Source organism: Eurosta solidaginis, chromosome 2 (genome assembly GCF_040869045.1).
Source record: "Eurosta solidaginis isolate ZX-2024a chromosome 2, ASM4086904v1, whole genome shotgun sequence".
Lineage (NCBI taxonomy): Eukaryota > Metazoa > Arthropoda > Insecta > Diptera > Tephritidae > Eurosta > Eurosta solidaginis.
The window spans coordinates 231,299,944-231,323,726 of NC_090320.1; the positions used below are offsets into that span (position 1 = coordinate 231,299,944).

The window sequence follows — 23,783 nt, forward strand, 5'->3', positions numbered from 1 at the left end:
TTTGGTTTAAAAACATTTTCGTTTGCTTTGAAAAAAGTTTCGTTTGATTTAAAAAAATCTTAATTTGATTTGAAAAAAAAGTTAATTGGAAATGAAAAAATCCATTTGAATTGAAAAAAAAGTTTCGCTTGAAATAAAAAAGTTCCACTTTATTTGAAAAAGCTTCATGTGATTTGAAAAAATTTTAATTTGACAATTTTTGTTGTTATATCGGCCTACTGATTTGTAAGATCGCGGGTTCGAATCGAGCTCAAGGCCTAACAATAATTATTTTATCAAAAAAAAAAGTATCATAACAATAATAATAATAAAATAATTATTGTTAGACCTTGAGCTCGATTCGAACCCGCGTTTTTAATTTGATTTGAAAAAAGTTTCACTTGATTTGAGAAAAGTTTCATTTAAATTGAAAAAAAGTTTCATTTGATTTGAAAAACATTTACATTTACTTTGAGAAAAGTCGAAAAAATTTCGTTTGGTTTAAAAACATTTTCATTTGCTTTGAAAAATTTTCATTTGGCTTAAAAACATTTTGTTTTGCTTTGCAAAAAGTTTCATTTGATTTGAAAAAATCTTAATAGATTGAAAAAAGTTTAATTGGAAATGGAAAAATCCATTTGATTTGAAAAAAAAACTTTCACTTGAAATGAAAAAAATTACATTTTATTTGAAAAAAACTTCATATGATTTGAAAAAATCTGAATTTGATTTGAAAAAAGTTTCACTTTATTTGAAAAAATTTCATTTGACTTGAAAAAATCTGAATTTGATTTGAAAAAATTTCATTTGACTTGAAAAAAGTTTCATTTGATTTGAAAAAATTTCGATTTGCTTTGAAAAAAGTCGAAAAAGTTTCATTTGTTTTATAAACATTTGCATTTGCTTCGAAAAAAGTCTCATTTGATTTGAAAAAATCTTAATTTGATTTGAAAAAAGTTTCATTTGAAATGTAAAAATCCATTTGATTTGACAAAAGCTTCACTTAAATGAAAAAGGTTCCACTTCATTTAAAAAAGCTTCATTTGATTTGAAAAAAGTTTCATTCGAAAATGCTATGTACAATTTATAAAATAAACTCCGCAAAGAAAGATCCGAATTGAAAACGATTTTTGTATTTTAAAACTTAGCTATGAGAGATGTTTACTTTCGATATATTGTGGCGAAACATATGACAGGGGCGTGTAAATTGCTAAAATGGGGGGTCAAGAATCACAAGATTGTACCTTACAGTTATAAATCAACAACGACTCACTCGATTGGAATATGCCTACTTACAAATAAGTTTTGACATACTTTTCCCGTTCTGTTTAGAAAATAAGTAGGTTCCTTTCCAATAAACCCAAATTTTTTTTCGATTTTCCTACACTTTCTCAGCTGTAGATAAGTAATTAACAAAGGAGCGGAACGATACATCTTTTGAAATATGCTATTCTGTTAAAACTTTAAAATGATTAGTAAAGATAGAATTAAATAAAAATCATCTCACCACACTCAGCCGATTTTGTTTAAATTTCCAAAATCGCTGCATATACACCCAGAGTATTCCTATTAAATTTTTTTTGGGGAACTTGACTAGAGGCCGATCAATTCTGAAAAATTATATCTAGGATGCGATTGCACACATTGTTTCTTCCTTGTCTTGATTACAAGGTACATAGAGCACTACTTTTCAGGGTAGTACCGATATATGGGAAATTTATCTAATATATGAGGCAATTTTTTGAAAATTGCTAATATTTATATATAGAGTAACTGTTTTTAGGAAGCAGATTGCTAGAGGATAGAGAAAACGAGAAAGAGAACTAACGGGGGAAGGAGAAAGAGAGTGAGAAAGGGATAGAGTTAGGTGAAAATAGTGAGATAATCTAAGGAGCGGGGAAGGGAGAAGAAGAAAAAGAAGAGATAGACCAAGATCTGCGGATCTGCTTGTTTGCTATAAAACAGTCTCTAATTTAATGACAGCGCTAAGTCCTCATAAAAAGTGGCTATTATCAAACAACGTTCAGATTGGAGAAGTATGCCAGTTCTCAACTTGAGCACTAATATGAAACAATTCTTAGGTTGACTGAAGAAGTAGCCTATGAAACAAAATTTTGTATGAGTCCGTCCTTTGCTAATGAAACAGGATCGTGAATGGTGGTTTCCATAGTATCCATTACACGAAAATATTTATTCAAATCCCCGTTCCATTACTTTTAATTTAAATGCTATGTACATCGATTTCCACTGCACTCAACGTGTTTCACTGTTTCCTAATATTCAATGCAGAAAAAATAGATTTTGGGTGAAATTAAAAAAATTACGATATTTCTTTTAAATAAGGGACACCCTAGTGCGCATACTGTAAGCGGCGTTAGATCGGTTAAAGCTACAATCTACTGTGTGGCTAGCTATTTAAATTTTATGCTAATTTGGGGTTAAATGCAGTCATTTATAGATTGTTGGTTGTAACGAAAAAAAAGATAAATTTTATCGAAGAAAGTGTAGATACCTATGTAATTGCAAAGGTTTTAAAACGATGGAAATTAAAGTTTTGGCAAGAAAGTATATTTAATAATTTGGGAAACATTTCAACAACGTGACATCAGGACGGACAAGGCGACAGCTGTTTCGATTGTACCCTGTAAATCTCTTCAAAGCCTTTTCTCCAGGGAGTGGGAGTCGAATCCGCACTCCTACGATAGTTGAAATGGTTACAAACGCATTCAGCTACGTCATGCCTTAGTTGTAAAAGGCTTTGAAGAGATTTACAACGTATAATCGAAACAGCTGTCGCCTTGTCCGTCCTAATGTCACGTTGTTTAAATTTTTCCCAAATTATTAAATAAATTGTAAAATTAAAAATTGCTTGAAATAAATGTTCATACATTTAAAGCAATACGGGCAATCCCCGATTAATTCATAAAAAGAAAGTATATTGTTCGGTGTGTTTGCCCAGATTTATATAACCGATAAACATTTTTATACAATTTAATTTTAAAAAGCATTTGAGAACTTATCTCTTTCTCCAATCTCAAACGTTAGTTTCTGGCTTCGAGTCATATGCGAAGTGGCTCTGAAGGTAATGGACGCATGGTGGAATATTTTTGAGTTGCTTTCGGAATATACAAAAATCATCAAAAAAATGTTTCGAATCAAAAATAAAAGAATTGAAGAATATCAATAATTTTCCAAATGTAGCAAAAATCTCAAAAAGCACCTATTATTTGCCGAGCGAAAAATCAAACTCAAAAAATGAGTAGTAAAAAGTAATTTTTGTAACAATCCCTGTCTAGAACTCTATAAAATGTATGATGGCTTAGATTGAAATAGATTTTCTTAAAATTTTTATTTTGATTTTACCAGATATTGCATTTAACGGTTAACCAGAAAAAGTAACTCGGTTTATTACGGATAACAACCGATTTCCAAGCACCAATAGTGGCGTTCTCAGTGTGATATGTTTTTTTTTTTTGATTCTTTCAGTTTTTCACAGCGTCCTGATCGTATATTTTTGGGACACGCGTATAGTCCACGAACATTTGAGATAATTTCCGAAATTTTTGGTTATAGATTTGGAATCATTTCGAGTCGTTTTGTTGTGATATTGTTACTATTCCGGGACTATTTTGAAATCATCTCGAAATTATATTCGGTATTATTTTGAAATTTTTTGGTATTGCTTTCAGTACTTATTTGATATCATTTCCCTGCTATTTTAGGATTACTTGTGGACTATTTCAGGATCATGCGGGGCCATTTCGAAATAGTTTCTGGATTATTTTCGCACTTTTTCAAGTATATTTGGAAATCATTTTTGCAGTCTTCTGAAGAATCCATTTATGAATTCGAAGTGTTATAGGGTTTCTTGGTTTTCCAATTGTTGAAGGTTGTGGGTAGTTTAGCCGATGTCGATGGTCACTTGCCTGTTACAAATCCGGTATCTACGTTTCGGAAAACAACGCCATTAAGATTCTAACCAAACAATCTATGCAACGATTTTATATGACGATGTTAACCCTCTAGGTCATTCAACCCCTTCCATCCGTTAAGAACTTGGGGTCGCCAGAGTCTCGTCTGCCAATTAAACAGTACTCCTTACGGGTAGGTGATATTGAAAATAGGTTTTGAAAAGTTATAAATTGCGCTGGCAGCCACCTGAACGGGTTACGATTGACAACCTCTTGAAGCCCAGGTTAACTTCCTATTATCCGTTTGTTTGTGGCGAAATATTGAAGAATTATCTACCTTTCATCAAATTCTTATCGATATCGCCAAATTACCACTTTGTTATCGGCAAATTATAGATAGCGAAATTATCGTCGAGCTATCGGTTTGATATCAGCTTCTCATCGCGGAGCCATCGGCTTGTTATTAGTTTTTTTTCGGCTTGTTATTGTCGATGTCGATGTCTTATTAAAGTATTTTATTTTAAAGTGTTATTGGTATCAGCTTGACACAAATCGATAACTTTTCAGTATCAAATCGATAAATGTTCGACAACAAATTTATAAATGTTCGATAACAAGTCGATAATGGTTCGATAACAAATTGATAACAAATATGTGGCAATTTGAAAAAACAACTTAAGTCGAGTTATGATAAAAGTGATATTCTGGCTTCATAACAGGAATCCGTTACAGGTCTCTCTGCGTTACTTACTCATGGTCCTAGCGCCAAATGGCAGCTATAAAATATAGGAAGTTATAATGGTGAATTGCGGCTAGCTCTTCAGATATAGATCTATGTATCGCCATAATCATAACTCGAATTAGGTTGTTTTTTTCAAATTTCCACAGAAATTAATAATTTTTCAAGTGCAAGTCCATAACAAATCGTTAACTGTTTGATAGTAAATCAATTTATATGCTATAACTTTTCGATAACAAACCGATAGCTTGTCTGTAACCCGCAAGAGCGGTTGATTTCTGTGAGAAACCATTTAAAGAGTAGTCATTGAATAACTTTGCAACTGTTTTAATTGAAAATATCAGTTGTCCGAGCTGCTATTTGCGATCTCTGGAATTAACCTATGCATCCTCAGCGTTTTAGAATCTAATGATCTAACGAAATCTAACGAAGAAAAGTTATATCTTTTTGAAGAATCTCCCAATTTGGGTTATATCATAATATTTTATTAAATATTATATTTATGTTTGAACTAAAAACTGCGTTATCTACATTCCCTTCTTCAAATAGTACAAAGATTAAAATCAAGATCACTGACGCCATATATATAAAAACTCAGACATCAATAAAGTTTGGAGAAGTAATCTTTTTCAATCAACTTCTCTCTATAATGTCTCTGCTATGTTAAGTATTTGTCACAATTAGTTAATATACAATTTAAAACATCCAATTAAATATCTTTAAGAAAGGAACTGAATATGTGCGTACATATGCTTGGAAATGTAACTACTCCCAACAATATTAAGTAAGAATATACATATGCTTATTAATACTTACCGAGTATATACATATATATGGGGTATTCCAAAGTGACAGGTGGGACACTTGACTAGTTAATGGGTTAACATTAAGTAATGTCCCTTCAATTAGTATAACTTTGTTTTGAAATTTTATAAAATATTGTAACGAGTTTAGTGCAATTCCCCTTATTTGCAATCTTCTGCTAACGTTCGAATCACTGAATAAAGAACTCCAATATTGAATAATGGAAAAATGGTCTTTATTAAAGTACTTAACAATAACACTTATACTTGGCAACTAGCTTGCTTAATAACCAAACTGCCTGATAGCTTAAATGAAATGATCTATTGCCCGACAGATAGCGTGCTTAACTGAAACTGCTCATAGCGCCTCTACCGTTGATGCTTTTATACTCTGTGATTTCCTCGTGGCATCATCTAGGCGCTTCCAGAATTTACTTAGTTAGTTATAAATTTCTCAGCTACAACTACAGATGTATAATTTTTATAGCTTCTCTCATACCCCATGCGCTTGTATGTGTGAGCGACACATCCACAATCACAATTTCATACCTTTAGGAGCATTTTAGATAATATATCTGCATGTGCTTGTGCGTTGCTCTCAGCTGCGTGTACATACATATGTGTAGACATAATAATTGATTCGTTTATGTAGATACATAATGATTGATCTATGGATGTGCATGCAAGGCGCTGCTTAGCATCGGCTTAGAGATGGCAGCACCCTTAGTTTTGCTAATATTCGTAACAATATTAACTAAGTTAATTAAATTAAGCGAAAAACTTATGTTTTCCTATTGTGACGGGTGTGACAACGAGGATGATTTAAATTATTTCAAGTCATGTGTAGTATCTAAAGATGTTCCTTAATTAAATTCTTCAATTAAAAAAAATATTATTAATTAAAAGAAAATCTTTTTAAAAGCTGATTTTCAAAGGATTAGCAGATGTGCTTCACTTGTTCACGGGTTAAAATGCAATCTAAGAATTTTGTTACCCTTGACGCTGCAATCACCCATATACAACAATGTATTCATGATGTATCAATTGATTAATATTGAATTCCATGCATGGCCACAACAAGGAGACAAATCAGCGCCAATCAAGCGAATATTAATGCGAATTGACTTAAATAGCGATGACACCTGATATGATTAAATATAAAAAGTACAAAAAAAGAACAAAGGGTTTTAACTGAAGAAAACAAAATGTAACCAACAAATTGAATTGAAGGCAAACAAAGTAGCGAATCTGAAAGGAATAACATATAAGTATATGGCACACTCCGGGCAAAATTGATATACGCTTGGCTTTTATAATCCCAATCGAAAGAAGAGTCTAAAAAGGTTTTCTACTTAAAGGGTTTTATAGTCCAAAGTATTGTGTTTTCTAGAAGTATAACCAAAACCCGAAACCTTAGATCAGATAGGAAGGTGTACAACCCACTTTGCGAAAGATCTGCGTAACTAGCCCAAACTCTGATAGAAGAACACAACGGGTGATGTCATTCTTCATACTATGATTCTTTATGGGGTTGCTCAGGCCGGCCATTTCACCATTATCCTCCCATTCAGCGCGGAGTTCCCCGTGTGTATGAACCGTCTGTAGATAAGTAAGTTGAACTGTCTGAATTGTTGATTTTAGCTGAATGTTTGCCTTTTTCAAAAGAAATCACAGTTCGAATGAATTTAATATCATTTCATTAGTCCATTACAGTTGAATGATTTTTTCATTCCTGCATTGAATTCACAGTTCATCGTTAAGCACAAATAAATATTCTTTTGCAATAAAATTCATCGGCATTCGTTTACAAATGCATAGGATTTCTACAATTTTACTGTCAAAGAGCAATATTCTTTAATAAGTATGGTATAAGCTACATTAGGGTGTATCAGTTTGAAGTAAATTAGATTTGATTTTCCATTAGGTAAGAGGCCATTCAACCGGAAATGTTTTTTATCGCCAAGAATGAAATACTTATAATGGAGGAAAACTGAAAAAAAAAAACAAAATTTATAAAAAAAAGTTAAAAAATGTTTGTGCCGAATTTCTCGAACGAATAGAAACAACTTTCCATGGAAGAACGGATAATCGCTTTATATTAAAAAAAAAACAAACTATTTTATTGTTGTTACATCGACCTGTTAACTAGCAAGATCGTGGGTTCGAAACGAGCTCAAGGGCTTAGCAATATTTTTTTTTGTTATTATAAGAATAATTAATGAACATTTTTTTAAATGACAATAGATGAATGAAAATGCAAGGCAAGTGCCATAGGTTGTATAGAATTCTTTCGAGGACTACTTAATCCCTCATCAGCAACCTTTTGGCCTAACCAAAAATTTTATTTTTTTGGGTATGCGTAGTGGAACTTTTTTTCCTGAGCCCAAATCCTATCGAAAAATCGATGGCGTGATATAGGTTAATAAATCGACCCAGTCTAACATACATATACATAACGTACGCTTCTCTCAACAATTATTTGTTGAACATTTTGTACAACTCTTTTTATATATATTTTTTTCTTTTTTTGCCTATCGTTTAGACCTCTTCTAGCGTCATTCTTATCATTAAATCTGCCACAAATAGCAAAAAAGCTGACAAGAAATTGTTCGCTGCCAGGAGGTAACATATGTTGTGGTTTTTGTACATCTTCTGTTCAGCAAAAGCATGTTGGGTGCTAGGGGCGCGCTGAAATGGCTCCAAATAATTCGCTGCTGACAAGTAAAACATAACAAATTGCATGCAACAAAAAATATCTAAGTGCAACTAATAATAACAACTTGAACGATGCACCAAGGGAGGCAACACAGCCATGTAGTTGCAATGAATTATTTAAATTTTTTTGTATTCATGCGACATTGCATGCGACTTTTCTATTCATTATTTTTTAATGCTATATATTCGTATATTCTTTCTATTCTTTGAGAGTTGAAATAGTCAGTGTTATGATGAAGTTGCAAAGAAAAATGAAGAATTGAAAGGCAAACTTTTATTGGAGCCCACAAAGAATGTGCTGGCTACGGACTGTAATCATTACGAGTTCTTCTACAAATTTCTTTTCATTTTATTATTATCATATTATTTAAGAACTGCTGATTTGTGATTTTTTTATTTTTTCGGTTTTTCAGTGATTTAAACTTAGCATTATGTTATTAACAGAGTCTGCAAATAATTTCTATTCTTGGAAAATCATATGCGATCGTTTATTTTTGGAAATAATTTAGGGATCATTCCGAGACTTTTTGTAATAATATTGAGATTATTTCGGGACTATTTAAAGATCATTTCGGGATTGCTTACGGTAATATCTCGAGGTAACTTTAGGAATGCTTAAGCAAACTTTCCGGAACTATTTGCATAACTAGAAAAATTCATATTTGAATGTTATTGGTCTGTTAAACTTGTCAGATTATTATCGGTGTGTTAATGGTTTGTTATCGACGAATTATGCATCGAAAGCTTTTCGCTAACAAGTTGATATTTTTATCCTCAGTTGAGCAGAGCTCACAGAGTATATTAAGTTTGATTGGATAACGGTTGGTTGTACATATATAAAGGAATCGAGATAGATATAGACTTCCATATATCAAAATAATCAGGATCGAAAAAAAATTTGACTGAGCCATGTCCGTCCGTCCGTCCGTCCGTCCGTCCGTTAACACGATAACTTGAGTAAATTTTGAGGTATATTGATGAAATTTGGTATGTAGGTTCCTGAGCACTCATCTCAGATCGCTATTTAAAATGAACGATATCGGACTATAACCACGCCCACTTCTTCGATATCGAAAATTTCGAAAAACCGAAAAAGTGCGATAATTCATTACAAAAGACCGATAAAGCGACGAAACTTGGTAGATGAGTTGAACTTATGACGCAAAATAGAAAATTAGTAAAATTTTGGACAATGGGCGTGGCACCGCCCACTTTTAAAAGAAGGAAATTTAAAATTTTGCAAGCTGTAATTTGGCAGTCGTTGAAGATATCATGATGAAATTTCGCAGGAACGTTACTCTTATTACTATATGTACGCTTAATAAAAATTAGCAAAATCGGAGAAGGACCATGCCCACTTTTAAAAAAAATTTTTTTAAAAGTAAAATTTTAACAAAAAATTTAATATCTTTACAGTATATAAGTAAATTATGTCAAGATTCAACTCCAGTAATGATATGGTGCAACAAAATGCAAAAATAAAAGAAAGTTTAAAAATGGGCGTGGCTCCGCCCTTTTTCATTTAATTTGTCTAGGATACTTTTAACGCCATAAGTCGATCAAAAATTAACCAATCCTTTTGAAATTTGGTAGGGGCATAGATTTTATGGCGTTAACTGTTTTCTGTGAAAATGGGCGAAATCGGTTGATGCCACGCCCAGTTTTTATACACAGTCGTCCGTCTGTCCTTCCGCATGGCCGTTAACACGATAACTTGAGCAAAAATCGATATATCTTTACTAAACTCAGTTCAGGTACTTATCTGAACTCACTTTATCTTGGTAGGAAAAATGAACGAAATCCGACTATGACCACGCCCACTTTTTCCATATCGAAAATTACGAAAAATGAAAAAAATGCCATAATTCTATACCAAATACGAAAAAGGGATGAAATATGGTAAGGTAATTGGATTGTTTTATTGACGCGAAATATAACTTTAGAAAAAACTTTAAAAAATGGTTGTGACACCTACCATATTAAGTAGAAGAAAATGAAAAAGTTCTGCAGGGCGAAATAAAAAACCCTTAAAATCTTGGCAGGTATTACATATATAAATAAATTAGCGGTATCCAACAGATGATGTTCTGGGTCACCCTGGTCGACATTTTGGTCGATATCTGGAAAACGCCTTCACATATACAACTACCACCACTCCCTTTTAAAACTCTCATTAATACCTTTAATTTGATACCCATATCGTACAAACTCATTCTAGAGTCACCCCTGGTCCACCTTTATGGCGATATTTCGAAAAGGCGAACACCTATAGAACGAAGGCCCACTCCCTTTTAAAAATACTCATTAACACCTTTCATTTGATACCCATATCGTACAAACAAAGTCTAGAGTCACCCCTGGTCCACCTTTATTGCGATACCTCGAAAATGCGTCCACCTATAGAACTAAGGCCCACTCCCTCTTAAAATACTCATTAACTCCTTTCGTTTGATACCCATATTGCACAAACGAATTCTAGAGTCACCCCTGGCCCACCTTTATGGCGATATCTCGAAACGGCGTTCACCTATAGAACTAAGGCCCACTCCCTTTTAAAATACTCATTAACACCTTTCGTTTGATGCCCATATTGTGCAAACAAATTCTAGGGTCACCCCTGGTCCACCTTTATGGCGATATCTCGAAACGGCGTCCACCTATGGAACTAAGGATTACTCCCTTTTAAAATGCTCATTAACACCTTTCATTTGATACCCATATCGTACAAACGCATTCTAGAGTCACCCCTGGTCCATCTTTACGGCGATATCTCGAAAAGGCGTCCATCTATAGTACTTAGGTCCACGCCCTTTTAAAATACTCATTAATACCTTTCATTTGATACCCATATCGTACAAACGCATTCTAGAGTCAACCCTGATCCACCTTTATGGCTATATCCCTAAATGGCGTCCACCTATAGAACTATGGCCCACTCCATCATAAAATACTCTTTAATGCCTTTCATTTGATACACATGTCATACAAACACATTCCAGGGTTTCCCTCGGTTCATTTTCCTACATGGTTATTTTCCCTTATGTTGTCACCATAGCTCTCAACTGAGTATGTAATGTTCGGTTACACCCGAACTTAACCTTCCTTACTTGTTTGATATTAAATTGATAACTTTTCGACAGCAAATCAATAAATTTTCGCTAATAAACCGCAAATTCTTCGATAAAGGTTATTATCGATAACCGACCGGGTTATCGAAAGTTGGTTGAAAATCTAACAATTTGATATGATCGGTTCATTGTAAGTTTTTTAGCGATTACAACAGCAATTCGATAAAGAAACTGATAATTAATATATAACTTTTCGATAACAAAACAATTACTTTAAGATAACAAATCGATAACTTTTCGATAAGTCCATAACTTTTCGACCACAAGTCATTAACTTTTTGATAATAAACTGACAACGCTTCAATTGCAAGCCCATGACTTTTCAATAAAAAAATCAATACATTTTCGATAACAAATCGATAATGCATCTATGTTTGTCATAGATAGAAAATTTTGTAATCCTTCACTATCAAACTGATCACTCGTCTATAACGCGTCGATAACACGCCGAAAAAAAAACCAACAACAAATGGACAGCAAATGGATAGTTCATCGATAACGGTTGTCTTCTTGTTTCTCATCTTTTTTCGCTTCTTTTTTTGCAAACCGTAAATATATATTTTGAGTACATGAAAACCAACAGTTGACATTTGTTTACACTTTGACCTTGCATTTAATTTTCGGTCGTTGCTTCAGTTAGGATGGAGATAACTATAATTTCGATAAGTGAGGATGATGAAAGGAGCCATAAGTCATTTATCAAGAATTCAGAATTCATATAAAAAGTATTGCAATCTTTTAGATTCACAATGTTATCTGTACTGAAATTTCAAAAATATATTTAATTTAATTACAATGCCCATAATAATAATCATATATTTATTTATAAGTAAATACGTAAAATAGGGTTATCCTTCTAAGTCAAATAAACGATATGTTCCAGTACTACCGCGTATGGTACTACCTAGGTCAAAAACATATATAACTTATGGGCCCTGGACACTGTTAAAGGTTGTCCCACTGGTCGAGACTGAAAAGATTAAAATCGATTTTTTTGATTTCTAACACCCAAAGTCGATAATGCTGTAGTCGGAGTATCACTTACAAATATACCGAAACAACTTAAGAAACCCCCGGTATAGTAGTTGTGCAGTCTTTAATACATTGAGTCTTCATGGGGCATTCAGAACTTGATTCCCTGTGCAGCGCGCCGTAAGCATTTCGAACCGGGTCTCAAAATGTATGTATATGCTTAATCGCCAACTATAATTAAAATTTGTTGAGTCCTCAAAGAGCAATCTAAACATAACTTAACCTTAACCGTGTTTAATAGAAACCAAAATGTATATGTGAGTTTCTCGACCTACGTATTACCGCATGAAGGGATGATGCTGGGAAAAATAATTTATTTGATTTATGAGGATCACCCTAACGTAGTACATAAGTAGTGACATTTTTGTTGAGTGAGTTGCCAGCCTTCTTCTTTTCTGCCTACCAGAACTTGCATTTAGTTAGGTGTGTCAGTGCGAATTAATTTGTTGTCTGTTTAGTGAAATGGAAAAGAGAGACATTGTGCTACGAAGCTGAGCTTCTAGATTCTTTCTGCAAATTTCTTTTATTTTATGTGCGTGCAACCCACGTTTCAAAACTGTCGTGGGAGATGATTATAAGCATTGCAAAAGTGAGAATATGACTAAAGTTTAATTAAATGGAGAATAAGAATATTAATGAAGGAAGTGCATAAGAAACGCAAGGGCTTTAATCTGTACCTACAATTTTAAGTTTTTGAAGTACAGTTTCCAGGATAAAAATTATAATCGCTTCTGAATACATTAAAAGTATATACATAGGTTTTTTTTTTTTTTAGAAAAAAGATAATAACTAAAATCGTTACTGAATCATATTCATTAAACCCTTTTGAATATTTCATATAAAAAAGTTTTAAAATTTTGATTGCATACCAACTAATCAAATGTCATTTGAACTAATCCAAATTGACTTGAATATTTACCAGAGTTCATTTGCAAATTACCATAGAGTGAACTGAACATAATTGAATTGCAATAACAAGGCAGGCCCACACACGAAACGGATTCGCAGTTGATTGCGTCGACAAACAACAAACGTTAAAGAGTCTAGACTCTAGAGTCATGCGTCCGATCATTCAATCGATTGAATGATCAAATGAATGAAAGGCGGCCGGCCGCCAACAACTAATGGCGAATTAACGATTGAAAACAAATAGTTAAGCTTTTTTGATAGCATAAAATGTGAAAAAAGTCAATAAATTTACAAGCAAGAAAATCTACATATGAGCATACAAATTATTAGTTTATGCCGTTACGGGGTACCATTATGCGAACAAAATTAATATACTCTGTGACTCTGCTCAGCTGAGTATAATAATCAATGACTTCTCTAAACACATCGAACTAAAAATTTAGAAATAGTTTTCAAAATAAACGTTAAACAGTAATAAACGAAAAATACTGGTATTAAGAAGAAACGTTGTATAAAACTTCCACGATTTTTTACAATAATATATTAAAATCGATTATTCGGTTAAACGACTAGTCGGTTTGTCTAATGACTTACATTAACACCATCAAATCTTTACAAAGCACAAAACCCATTATAAATTACAAAAAAAAAACAAAAAACAAAAACTATTCGGATCTGTCACTAATGGAATAGCTGTCTGCATTCGACTATTCGATTAGTGATAATTGATTATTTTACTAAAAAATATTTGCTAATCGACTGCAGATGACTTACATTAACTCCGCAACGTCTTTACTAAACGCAGAGCTTACTAAACTATAAAAAAAAAGTATTCGAATAGTTGCATCTCTCACTTATCAAATGCAAACAACTAGTCGATTGTGATAATTAACTGATTTACCAAACAGCTTTTCTTAATCGACCAACCGAATATTCGAATAGTTGATTAACATGAGCTCTAGCAACAATGCTAGTACTTTTCATTTATTATTGTCTTATGTTTGTTATAATGAATATTTATTTGTATCTTTTTAATCGGGCGTGCCTTAAAAATGGATTTTTTAGTTTTCTTAAGCTGCATATTTAGTTTTAGTAATTCAAAAATCCTTTTTTTGGGTTATAATACTATTGCAGAAAATGAGTGACATATGAAAGAACCGACTACTTTTATAAAACCGGTTTCTATTTAAGAACCTGTTACTATTTAAGAACCGGTTACTTTTTTGAACTGGCTACTCTTTTGAACTAGGTACACATTAAGAACCGGGTATTGTTTAGGTACTGGGCACTTTGTCAGAACTGCGTACATGCTGAACCGGATACTTTCTTAGAGTTGTTTACTTTTTCAGCATCGATTACCTTTTTAAAATAAGGAATTTTTTCTGAGCCGAGGTTTTAACTACCGGTTACTTTTTTAGAACCGGGTCCTTTTTTGAATTGGGTTATTTTATAGAACCGGGTCCTTTTTAAGATCCGAAAAACTTTTTCAGAAACGAGGTTTTCTTAAACCGGTCACTTTTTTAAAACCGGGTACATTTCCGGAGCACAGTAATTTTTAGAACCTGATACTTTCCCAGAACCTGGTACTTTTTTGGAACAGGGAACATTTTGATAAGCAGGTACTTTCATGAGCCGCGTACTTTTCCATAACTGGGTACTTTTTCGGATCCGCACGATTTTCCAAAACCCAGTACGCCATCGATTTTTCGACAGGATTTGGGCTCAGGAAAATAAGTTCCCCTACGCATACCCAAAAAAATAATTTTCGAACCAGCGAAAAAAATGACGAAAACACTCCCCAAAACCCACAAAATATTTTTTTTTTCAAAAAACTATTATCGACAACGTTTTTACAACAGTTTAAAAAAATATTTTTTGAGTTTTTTGTCGAAAAATTGACCCTTTCGTCATTTTTTTGCAGGCTCGAAATTATTTTTTGGGTATGAGTAGTGGACTTTTTTTCCTGAGCCCAAATCCCATCGAAAAATCGATGGCGCGATATCGTTTAACTTTAGTCCATACAAATCGACCCGGATAGTGTAAATATTCGGATTCGGGTACTCTTTTAAAACCGTGTACTTTGTGGTCATTTTTTTAAAATTAATTTGCAAATAGTACACTGTAAGCAAATAATTTTCAAAACTTGAAAAAATCTCTAAAAAAATGTTTTTTTAAAAGTGGGCGTGTTCGTAATCCGATTTTGCAAATTTTAACTTAGCACACATATAGTAATAGGAGTAACGTTCCTGCCAAATTTCATCATGATATCTTCAACGACTGCAAAATTACAGCTTGCAAAACTTTGAAATTATCTTCTTTTAAAAATGGGCGGTGCCACGCCCATTGTCCAAAATTTTACTAGTTTTCTATTCTGCGTCATAAGTTCAACTCACGTACCAAGTTTCATCGCTTTAGCCGTCTTTGGTAATGAATTATCGCACTTTTTAGATTTTTCGAAATTTTCGATATCGAAAGAATGGGCGTGGTTATGTTCCTATTTCATTCGTTTTAAATAGCGATCTGAGATGAGTGCCCAGCAACCAACATACCAAATTTTATCAAGATACCTCAAAACTTACTCAAGTTATCGTGTTTACGGACGGACGGACGGACATGGCTAAATGAATTTCTTTTTTCGCCCAGATCATTTTGATATATAGAAAGAAGTCTATATCTATCTCGATTAGTTTATGTCGTTACGGATTACCGTTATGCGAACAAAGTTAATATACTCTGTGAGCTCTGCTGAGATGAGTATAAAAAAAGTCGGATCACTAAAACTGCAAATGATCGGTCAACCAGGAAGGGCGTGGAACCAAGCTCGGGGCAGCAAAGTGTCTAACATAATGTGCAGGTCTAACAAGCTTAGACTTACAAAGTTACTCCTATCATTACAAAGAGACGACTGTAGACTCATGATGGGTATTCTAACTGGACACTGTCTTCTGGCTGCTTTTATATTACGCCTTGTCAGTGCTAGCACATGTACTGTGCTCGTGCCTTCGCAAGGCCAGGGCTCCAGGTATTAGGAGAGGCTAGAAAGCTTCAAGTTATTGCAAGAGGAGAGATATATTGCAGGGTTTTTTTGTTTGGTCGTTGAGAAAAGCTCTGGTTACAATATGAGCTCAATCAGATTAGGTGAGGTCCTCACGGACCAACCAGTTCAACATAACCTATCCCAACCTTATGCATGGGTACAATATCCTAGGGCCATTAGACAAAATGGCATGGTCACCTTTAAGATAAAATGTCACGCAATTATTAAATATATGATAGGTCGACTTTTTCTTGAAAATTGGGTCACTTCCAAGAGTGCGGTTTTACCGAGCGCAACTAATATAAAGGTATCTAGTGTTAACATATTTATTACAGATATGATGAATTTACGAATGGACGATCGGGTTGCTTGGCTGTGGGCGATCTGCAGTTGCATATTGGATTACAATTTTGTGTGTTTTTACTGCTGCTCTGCTTAGATGATTTCATCTTTTTCCTTTAACAATAGGAGTCCCCAATTTTTTGTATTTTTCTTTCTCTTGCAGTTTTGTATCAGAAACGCTACCGGCGTGAGCGTAAAATGCGTATACGCTATCAACAGCAGCTGGATGGTGGCAAACGAAAAACGGCACACCAAACCAATGTAGTTGGAAATAGCGGTAGCGGTAACGGCAACAATGGTGGTAGCGCCAATTGCACGAACGGACCGAATGCTACCGAGGAGGGTCGCAGTAGCGTAGGTGGTGAATGCAAAAACAATAATGGAGAAGTTGGGGCACGTAAAACAGAAGCAGGTGGGTAGAGCACGTTTAACATGTTTTTAAACTTTTAATATATAAAATTAAGCTGGTTCTATTAAATTTATAACATTTATGTTCAATATATTGAAATTCTCACTTAATATTACGATTAACCGCCTTTCCTTTAACAAACAGCCTCTCCCTGTGCTTTCAATCTCGCCCCATAGATAACGATTGTAAATCGAATGAAAAGTCTGAGAAATCGTTGAATAACAGTGATGGATGCACGCTAACACAACAATCACAAAATACACAACAGCAACAACAGTTACAAACCCAATCATTGCCCCATCATCACTCACAACAACAGAACCTACATCATCATAATTTGCGACAACGTTCTGAAAGTCCCAGTTTTAAACGTGAACCTCATTCGGATCATGATAGTCCGGTCGGACGTCGTAGTGCCGATCGTTTGGAACACTGTGAACGTGATAATACGGCACGCGCTGAATCACGTGATCAGTGCGAGCGCTCAGAACGTAGCGATTGTGGTGATGCAACCAGTATTGAACGTTCATTGAGTTTGCCACCCACTTCGCAAGCAGAAAGTAATTTGGCTGCGGCAGCAGCAGCAGCAGCCGCAGCGGCTGCAGCTAGTGGTGGTAAAACACCATGGAATTATCCAGCCATTGATTTAATGGCTACTGGTGCCTTTTGGCAAAATTATTCAGGTAAGTTCAAGTGATGCACGTTATAAAAATTATATAATGAGAAGAAAAAAAATAAAATAGGAAGCAGTTATTAGTCAACTTACGACCGGGTTTTGGTCTGATATAAGGTCTGCAAAAGGTACTCTAAATATCACATATTATGTAAGTAATTGGAAGCCAGTTTACCTGTTTCATGCATAAGTAACAGGAAATACAGGATATAATATTCGGGCGCTCACTATTTTTAGAATCAAAGTTAGCCTGTAAAACCCTTGAAGAGCATATTCGGAAATAGAGTCGCGATTTTTTTTTTTCTAAAATGCTTTTGAATAAACACAATAATGCCGCAGATAACTGGTTCCGGGTCGGTTCTTTTGAAGGAGAAAGAACTTGCCTTTCAATCAGGTAAAGAGTTATCAGTAGTGTGTGTGGATAATTTGCATTGTAGAGGTCTACAAGGAGGATATGTAGCAGAACGTACATACACAGCCACGCTCACCTGATAAATCGCTTGTTCTTCTTCGTTTTTTTTTGTGGATGATATTTGGCACTGTTGTACTTCTTAGGTCCAAAAAAGTGTAGTAGCTGCTAACGAAAACGGCGTAAAATTTTTATTGTTATATTACAAAGAAATATCCTTATTTACTTTCAAACGAGCACTTAGTTACATCTCTTTAAAATCCATATGTTTTGGACAATTTTAATTAGCAAATTGTGATACTTTATTACCGGGGACGATTGCTAAAACACGAGCAAAATCATCGAGGGAGGTGTCAATAGAAGCGTTTTTGCCTCGCTTCCAATAATTTCGATACTTTTTCTCTTTGGACTATTTATAACAGGACATTTCTCTTTCCACATTTTAGGACGGGTTATTGCAGTCGACCTCGGTTTCAAACTGTTTTCCGCGGAGAACTTTTGAACGGGTAAAAAACTTAGCACCCGTGTCTGTATTCTTAATGCTGGATTAACTACGCGTCCTCAGATACCCCAATTCAAAACTTTTGTATAATTTTCTGTAGGACCGATATAGGTGCACTACATTTTCATACTAAATTCGTTCAAAAAAATTTACCATCACAGCAACCCATATCTGATATTGCGCCCCTTTTTTTGTTTCCCTGCATCGCTTTCCATGACAGAAACCCCGGTAATTTGGACGCTTCGTTGTAGTGTGTTAGAAAGAGAAAGGAATTGTTTCCTTCTTATACATATCATACTTGTAAACCTGTACTATGGATTATTTGCTGCCTCGTATGTGAAAGAATAATTCTTCAGCTATAATGACCCAAGTTTTCGAGAGAAAAGAGGATATTTTAGAGGCACTCTTTTTTTTTCAAATAACCCCTATAAAGTCAATTGTCTGGAACAACTCATTGTCTTAATTTTTTTGGATGTGCCTATTCGCGGGGAAAATTCAGAACAAATGTTTTCGAATTTTTTCCGTGTCTTTTTTTATGTTTTTCTGTTTGCCCTTTCTCTTCTTTTTAATTCATTCTGGAAGATAAAAAGATTTTCTGAACGAATATTGACTTTCAAATTTTTTAAGGAGTGCAAGGGGTCCCACGGCTCTTGTGACACTAACTTTTTTAAATTTTCACACATAGTGGTGATTCAATCAAGCCTGAACGGGTAGTATGATTTTAATGAAATTCGGCACACGGACTTCATATAGGGGGTTGGTAGGCCAATGGAGTTCTGCGCCCCGTGCGAACCCTTACTTTTAAATAGTTATAACTTTACATATATTGACCTTGGGCCATAAAAATTGAGCGGTTATTTTGGAAAATTGGGCAGCCTTCATTTAAGGGAGAATGTCGGCGTTATCTCCCTTTTTTTAGTGTCTATATCAGGAACAACTTTTGTAATATTTTGTGGATCAATCCGGAATTCTGAAATATTTCCAGACTAAACCCGAATCTAATGTAGTTGAGGAATGGCTTTCAGAGGCATTTAGGGTAAATGGCAGGGTTATTAGCGGTAATCGGGGCCAATGAGGGATTATTTCTGGATGAGTTTTTGACTATTTCGGAACTACTTCGTTTATTTGTTCGGCATGGTTAAGAGATTATTTTCGATATTATTTCGGATTTTTTCGTAACTGATTTGAGGCCGCTTCGGGACTATCTCCTCATTCTTTTCCACACGATTTCGGTATTATCTCCAGAACATTTTGGATATGATTCCTGATTATTTTGGGATTGTTTTCAGGATTGTTACAGATTTTTTTTGTGTAGGTTTTCTGGAGAATTTTATAAGTATCATAGCTGAGCTATTTCTGTATTCTTTTTTGGAATAGTTGCGGGATAGATTTCGGGGCTATTTTGAGACGAGATTATTTCAGGATAACTTTTGGATTGTTTCGGATATTTTTGGAGCTATCTCTGAAACCTTACGCAATGGTTTTAGTTAGATTAGTTTGATTAATCAATATTTAAACTTAATTTGTCTGTTAAGGAAGATTGTTTTAAATAATTATGTTGTACTAAAGATTTGTCACAATTTTTCATCCAATTTTATTTCATAATTATTATCAAGTAGTTATTTTATGGATCTTGTTTTGAATTTTTGGTATGCCATTGTTAAATTGTTCATGAAACATCAAATTATCAGTGCAAAAAGGGGTCTGATAATATATTCTATGTGGTTTTAATCCAAATTGTGGGTAATATTCTAAGGCTCGTTCAACAGAACTTGATAAGTGACATTGGATTTTCTAAAGCAATATGTGCCTATCTCTCTATTAAAATGCATTTGGCAACAATTAGTTTAAAAAATCTCTTTAAAAAAAAATATATAGAAAATGGTATTGAGTAAAACTAACTAAGCACGAATCCCCTCTTCTCTAATCAATATAAATATATTAACTAAGTTCATTGAGATTGATATTGTTTATATTGAGTCCGAATTATTTCAAAATTGTAACTAAGTTTATGTAATTGTACATTTATCATAAAACAAATTTATTTTTTTTGTTTTTTTTCTTCCTCTCTCTTTATCCAAACAGAGTCCTTGGCGCAGGAGATAGAATTGGAGCGCAAGTCACGCGTCGCTAATGCTGAACGTGATGTCAAGAGTCCACTTACCGAACGTCCCCCAGCCTACTACAAGAACTCGGTGCTCTTCGGTAGTGCTAATTAAATAAAGAACAAAAACAGCATTGAATATTTGTGACTTGAAATGAATTTTCGTAAAAATATTCAAAATAAGTGATTTGCCGACGGCAATTAATTATTTTCTAATTTATCACATAAATATTTATATGAAAAAAAAAATAATAATAATAAAAATAAAATACAAGAAAAATATAAGAAGTACGGAAATGAGCAAAATAAAAAGCAGAATTTTTAAGTATTGATCTCAAAGTGCAATCACAAAACAGAAAAAAGTGAAATTTGGAAAATTTAAGTAAAAAAATGGAGTGTTTTGAACCAAACAGAAACGTTGGAAAATATTATAATTCCAAATGAATAAAGAACAGTTAATTTGAAAACCGCTAACAGTGCTTAGTATGTATACGAAAATATGAAAAAAGGTTACAAAGTGCTTAAAAATTTCACAAATTACATAATAAAATTAAAAGAGCATTTCAAAATCGTAGCACATCAAGCCGGCGCGCTAAATTACATATAAAACTATTAACCAGTGAAATACCTACGTAAGTAGTTTTGTAAATAGTCAAACTCTAGTTTAAGATTTTTTTTGAAGATGTAAATAAAATATTTATTTTCAGTAAAAAAAAAAACAATATCAGTCTAGGAAATTTTTTCTCGTTTTAATATAAATATATTAAAATACATAAATTTGCTAAAGGAAAATAACTACAGTAATAAGTATTAAAAACCCACTATAAATAGTAATTGCATATTTGTATAAAGTTAAATTTTTAGTAATAGTATAATGTAGGAAGTATTTGTTCAATAGTTTTTAAAAAACGCATAAAAATTAACTCCACAATGTTCATATACTTCATAGTAATTAGGTAATTAGTTTTTACGGTACATAGTGAGAAGAGCTTTTTGTAGTATTATTTAGCGAATAGGAACTTTTAAGATTTAAAGATAATAATAGAAGGCCCAGAGTAGTGTTAGTGTTAATGATAAGGCGCTTCAGAAAAATAGAATAAAGGACCTACAGCGCCGGTGACTGCCAGACCTTCATCATATTATAAAAGTTAAATTTTCGTCAGCTCATACTTCCACTTAAATAAGAATGTTGATATACCATGAAGCTTCAGTGTCGGGCGGGACAAAACCATTATGGAAAGTGTCTGACAATAAGGCTAGTGTCTTCTTATACCGTTAAGAAGACAATATGTGAAAATCAGACTTTATAAAATGAAGAAATTAGGTTTTTTTTTGCACAATATCTGTTAAAGCCACTATAACTCCAGCTTCATGGTATAACACCATTCCTACTTCAGGTGGAAGTATGCGCTGACGAAATTTAAGCTTTTTTAAAATAACGAAGTTCGTGCAATCACGGGATTTAAGACTATAAGTAGTAACCTGGGTCGATTTGTATGGACGAAAGTTAACCGATATCGCGCCATCGATTTTTCGATAGGGTTTGGACTCAGGAAAAAAAGTTCTACTACGCATACCCAAAAAAATAATTTTCGAGCCTACGAAAAAAAAATGGCAAAAGGGTAAATTTTTCGACCAAAATACTCCCCAAAACACAAAAAATATTTTTTTTTTAAAAAACTGTTGTAAAAACGTTGGCGATAACAGTCTCCAAAAAAAAAAAAAAATATTTTTCGGTTTTTGGGGAGTGTTTTGATCGAAAAATTTACCCTTTCGCCATTTTTTTTCGCAGGCTCGAAAATTATTTTTTTGGGTATACGTAGTGGAACTTTTTTTCCTTAGCCCAAATCCATCGATAAATGGATGGCGCGATATTGGTTAATAAATCGACCCAGTATAATAAGTAGTCAGTTATTAGTTTGAAACATATAACTGCTTTATAACCGAATAAATGTTTTTAAGCACTAATACAAACCCGGAAAACCTTTTTATGAACAAAAAAAAAAAAAAACACACATGCATACATATAAAAATCTTATGAGCAGCACCCTGAAATTAAAATATTTCAGCTCAACTCAATTTTTTGGCTGATATTTTAAAAGCGGCTTGGATTTTTATTTGCCAAGCTCTGCCGTTTGCTTTATCGATCCTTGAAGTCATCGCAAAGCATACTCCCATTGAAAAAAATTTATGGCAACAAAGTCTTCCGCCTGTTCCATTACCCAACACAGAACTATCTCATTAAGAGACGACACTAGTTCGAATTCTGTCCCTTCTCAGTACTTTCAACAAATACTTTTAACACTGTGATATCGTACGAAATGGCTATTGTCTTCCTTTGCAGACTAAAGTGCTTCTGAAATAGTTAGTCGCTGCGTTCGAGCAATTCATTTAAATTCAAATACATAGCTCAGACTTAAGACCTGTTGGTACCGGCTGTCTCGATCTGTATCCGATTAGTACCAGTTCGGAGGTAGTCATTAAACCTTAAAGTCATGGGCTCTCAGAAGCTGAAAAAATTTACTAAATAGATCAAGCAGGATTCTTCCAACTTTCCATGTTTTTCGTTTTATGACTATACTGATATGAATTCTAGTTGCAAAGAAATTTTTTTCAGTCTAGATTCACTTCAGAAATATGCTGATCTACCAAATCTAATGCAATTGAAATTATAATGAAAAACGAAATACGCAGATAAAGAAATTTTATTTCGGTGCCATATGGCTACTCAATGTACATTAGACTGGGTCGAAAAGAAAAAATATGAGTAGAAAAATAAATATCTTGCTACGGAAGCCATTACAGAAACTGTTTTTTAGCATATCTTACTTACTTACTTAATTGGCGCTTAACCGTCTAAACGGTTATGTCCGTCCAACAAGGCGCGCCAGTCGCTCATTCGCTCCGCCAACCGGCGCCAACTGGTCATACCAATGGAGTTTAAATCGTTTTCCACCTGGTCCTTTCAACGGAGTGGGGGCCACCCTCTACCTCTGCTTCCATAGGTGGGTTCCGATAGAAACTTCATTCGCATAATGGCCTAGCCAGCGCAGCCGCTGCGTTTTAATTCGCTGGACGATGTTGATTTTTG

General features: G+C 33.9%; 1 protein-coding gene across 3 annotated transcripts in view; it reads left to right on the plus strand.

The window, feature by feature from the left end:
• The window catches only part of dac (dachshund), a 113,818-nt gene extending 92,410 nt beyond the window's left edge, over window positions 1-21,408 (plus strand). For 2 of the 3 annotated variants that reach the window (XM_067767235.1, XM_067767236.1), the window contains exons 9-11: window positions 16,759-17,007; window positions 17,181-17,687; window positions 20,674-21,408. In XM_067767235.1, the coding sequence (XP_067623336.1) occupies window positions 16,759-17,007; window positions 17,181-17,687; window positions 20,674-20,807 (890 nt within the window). In that variant the 3' untranslated portion in view covers window positions 20,808-21,408. Of the gene's footprint in view, window positions 1-16,758; window positions 17,008-17,148; window positions 17,688-20,673 lie in introns of those variants that run through there. The other variant, XM_067767237.1, reaches the window with a different exon arrangement.
• The last annotated feature ends 2,375 nt before the right edge of the window (window positions 21,409-23,783 follow it).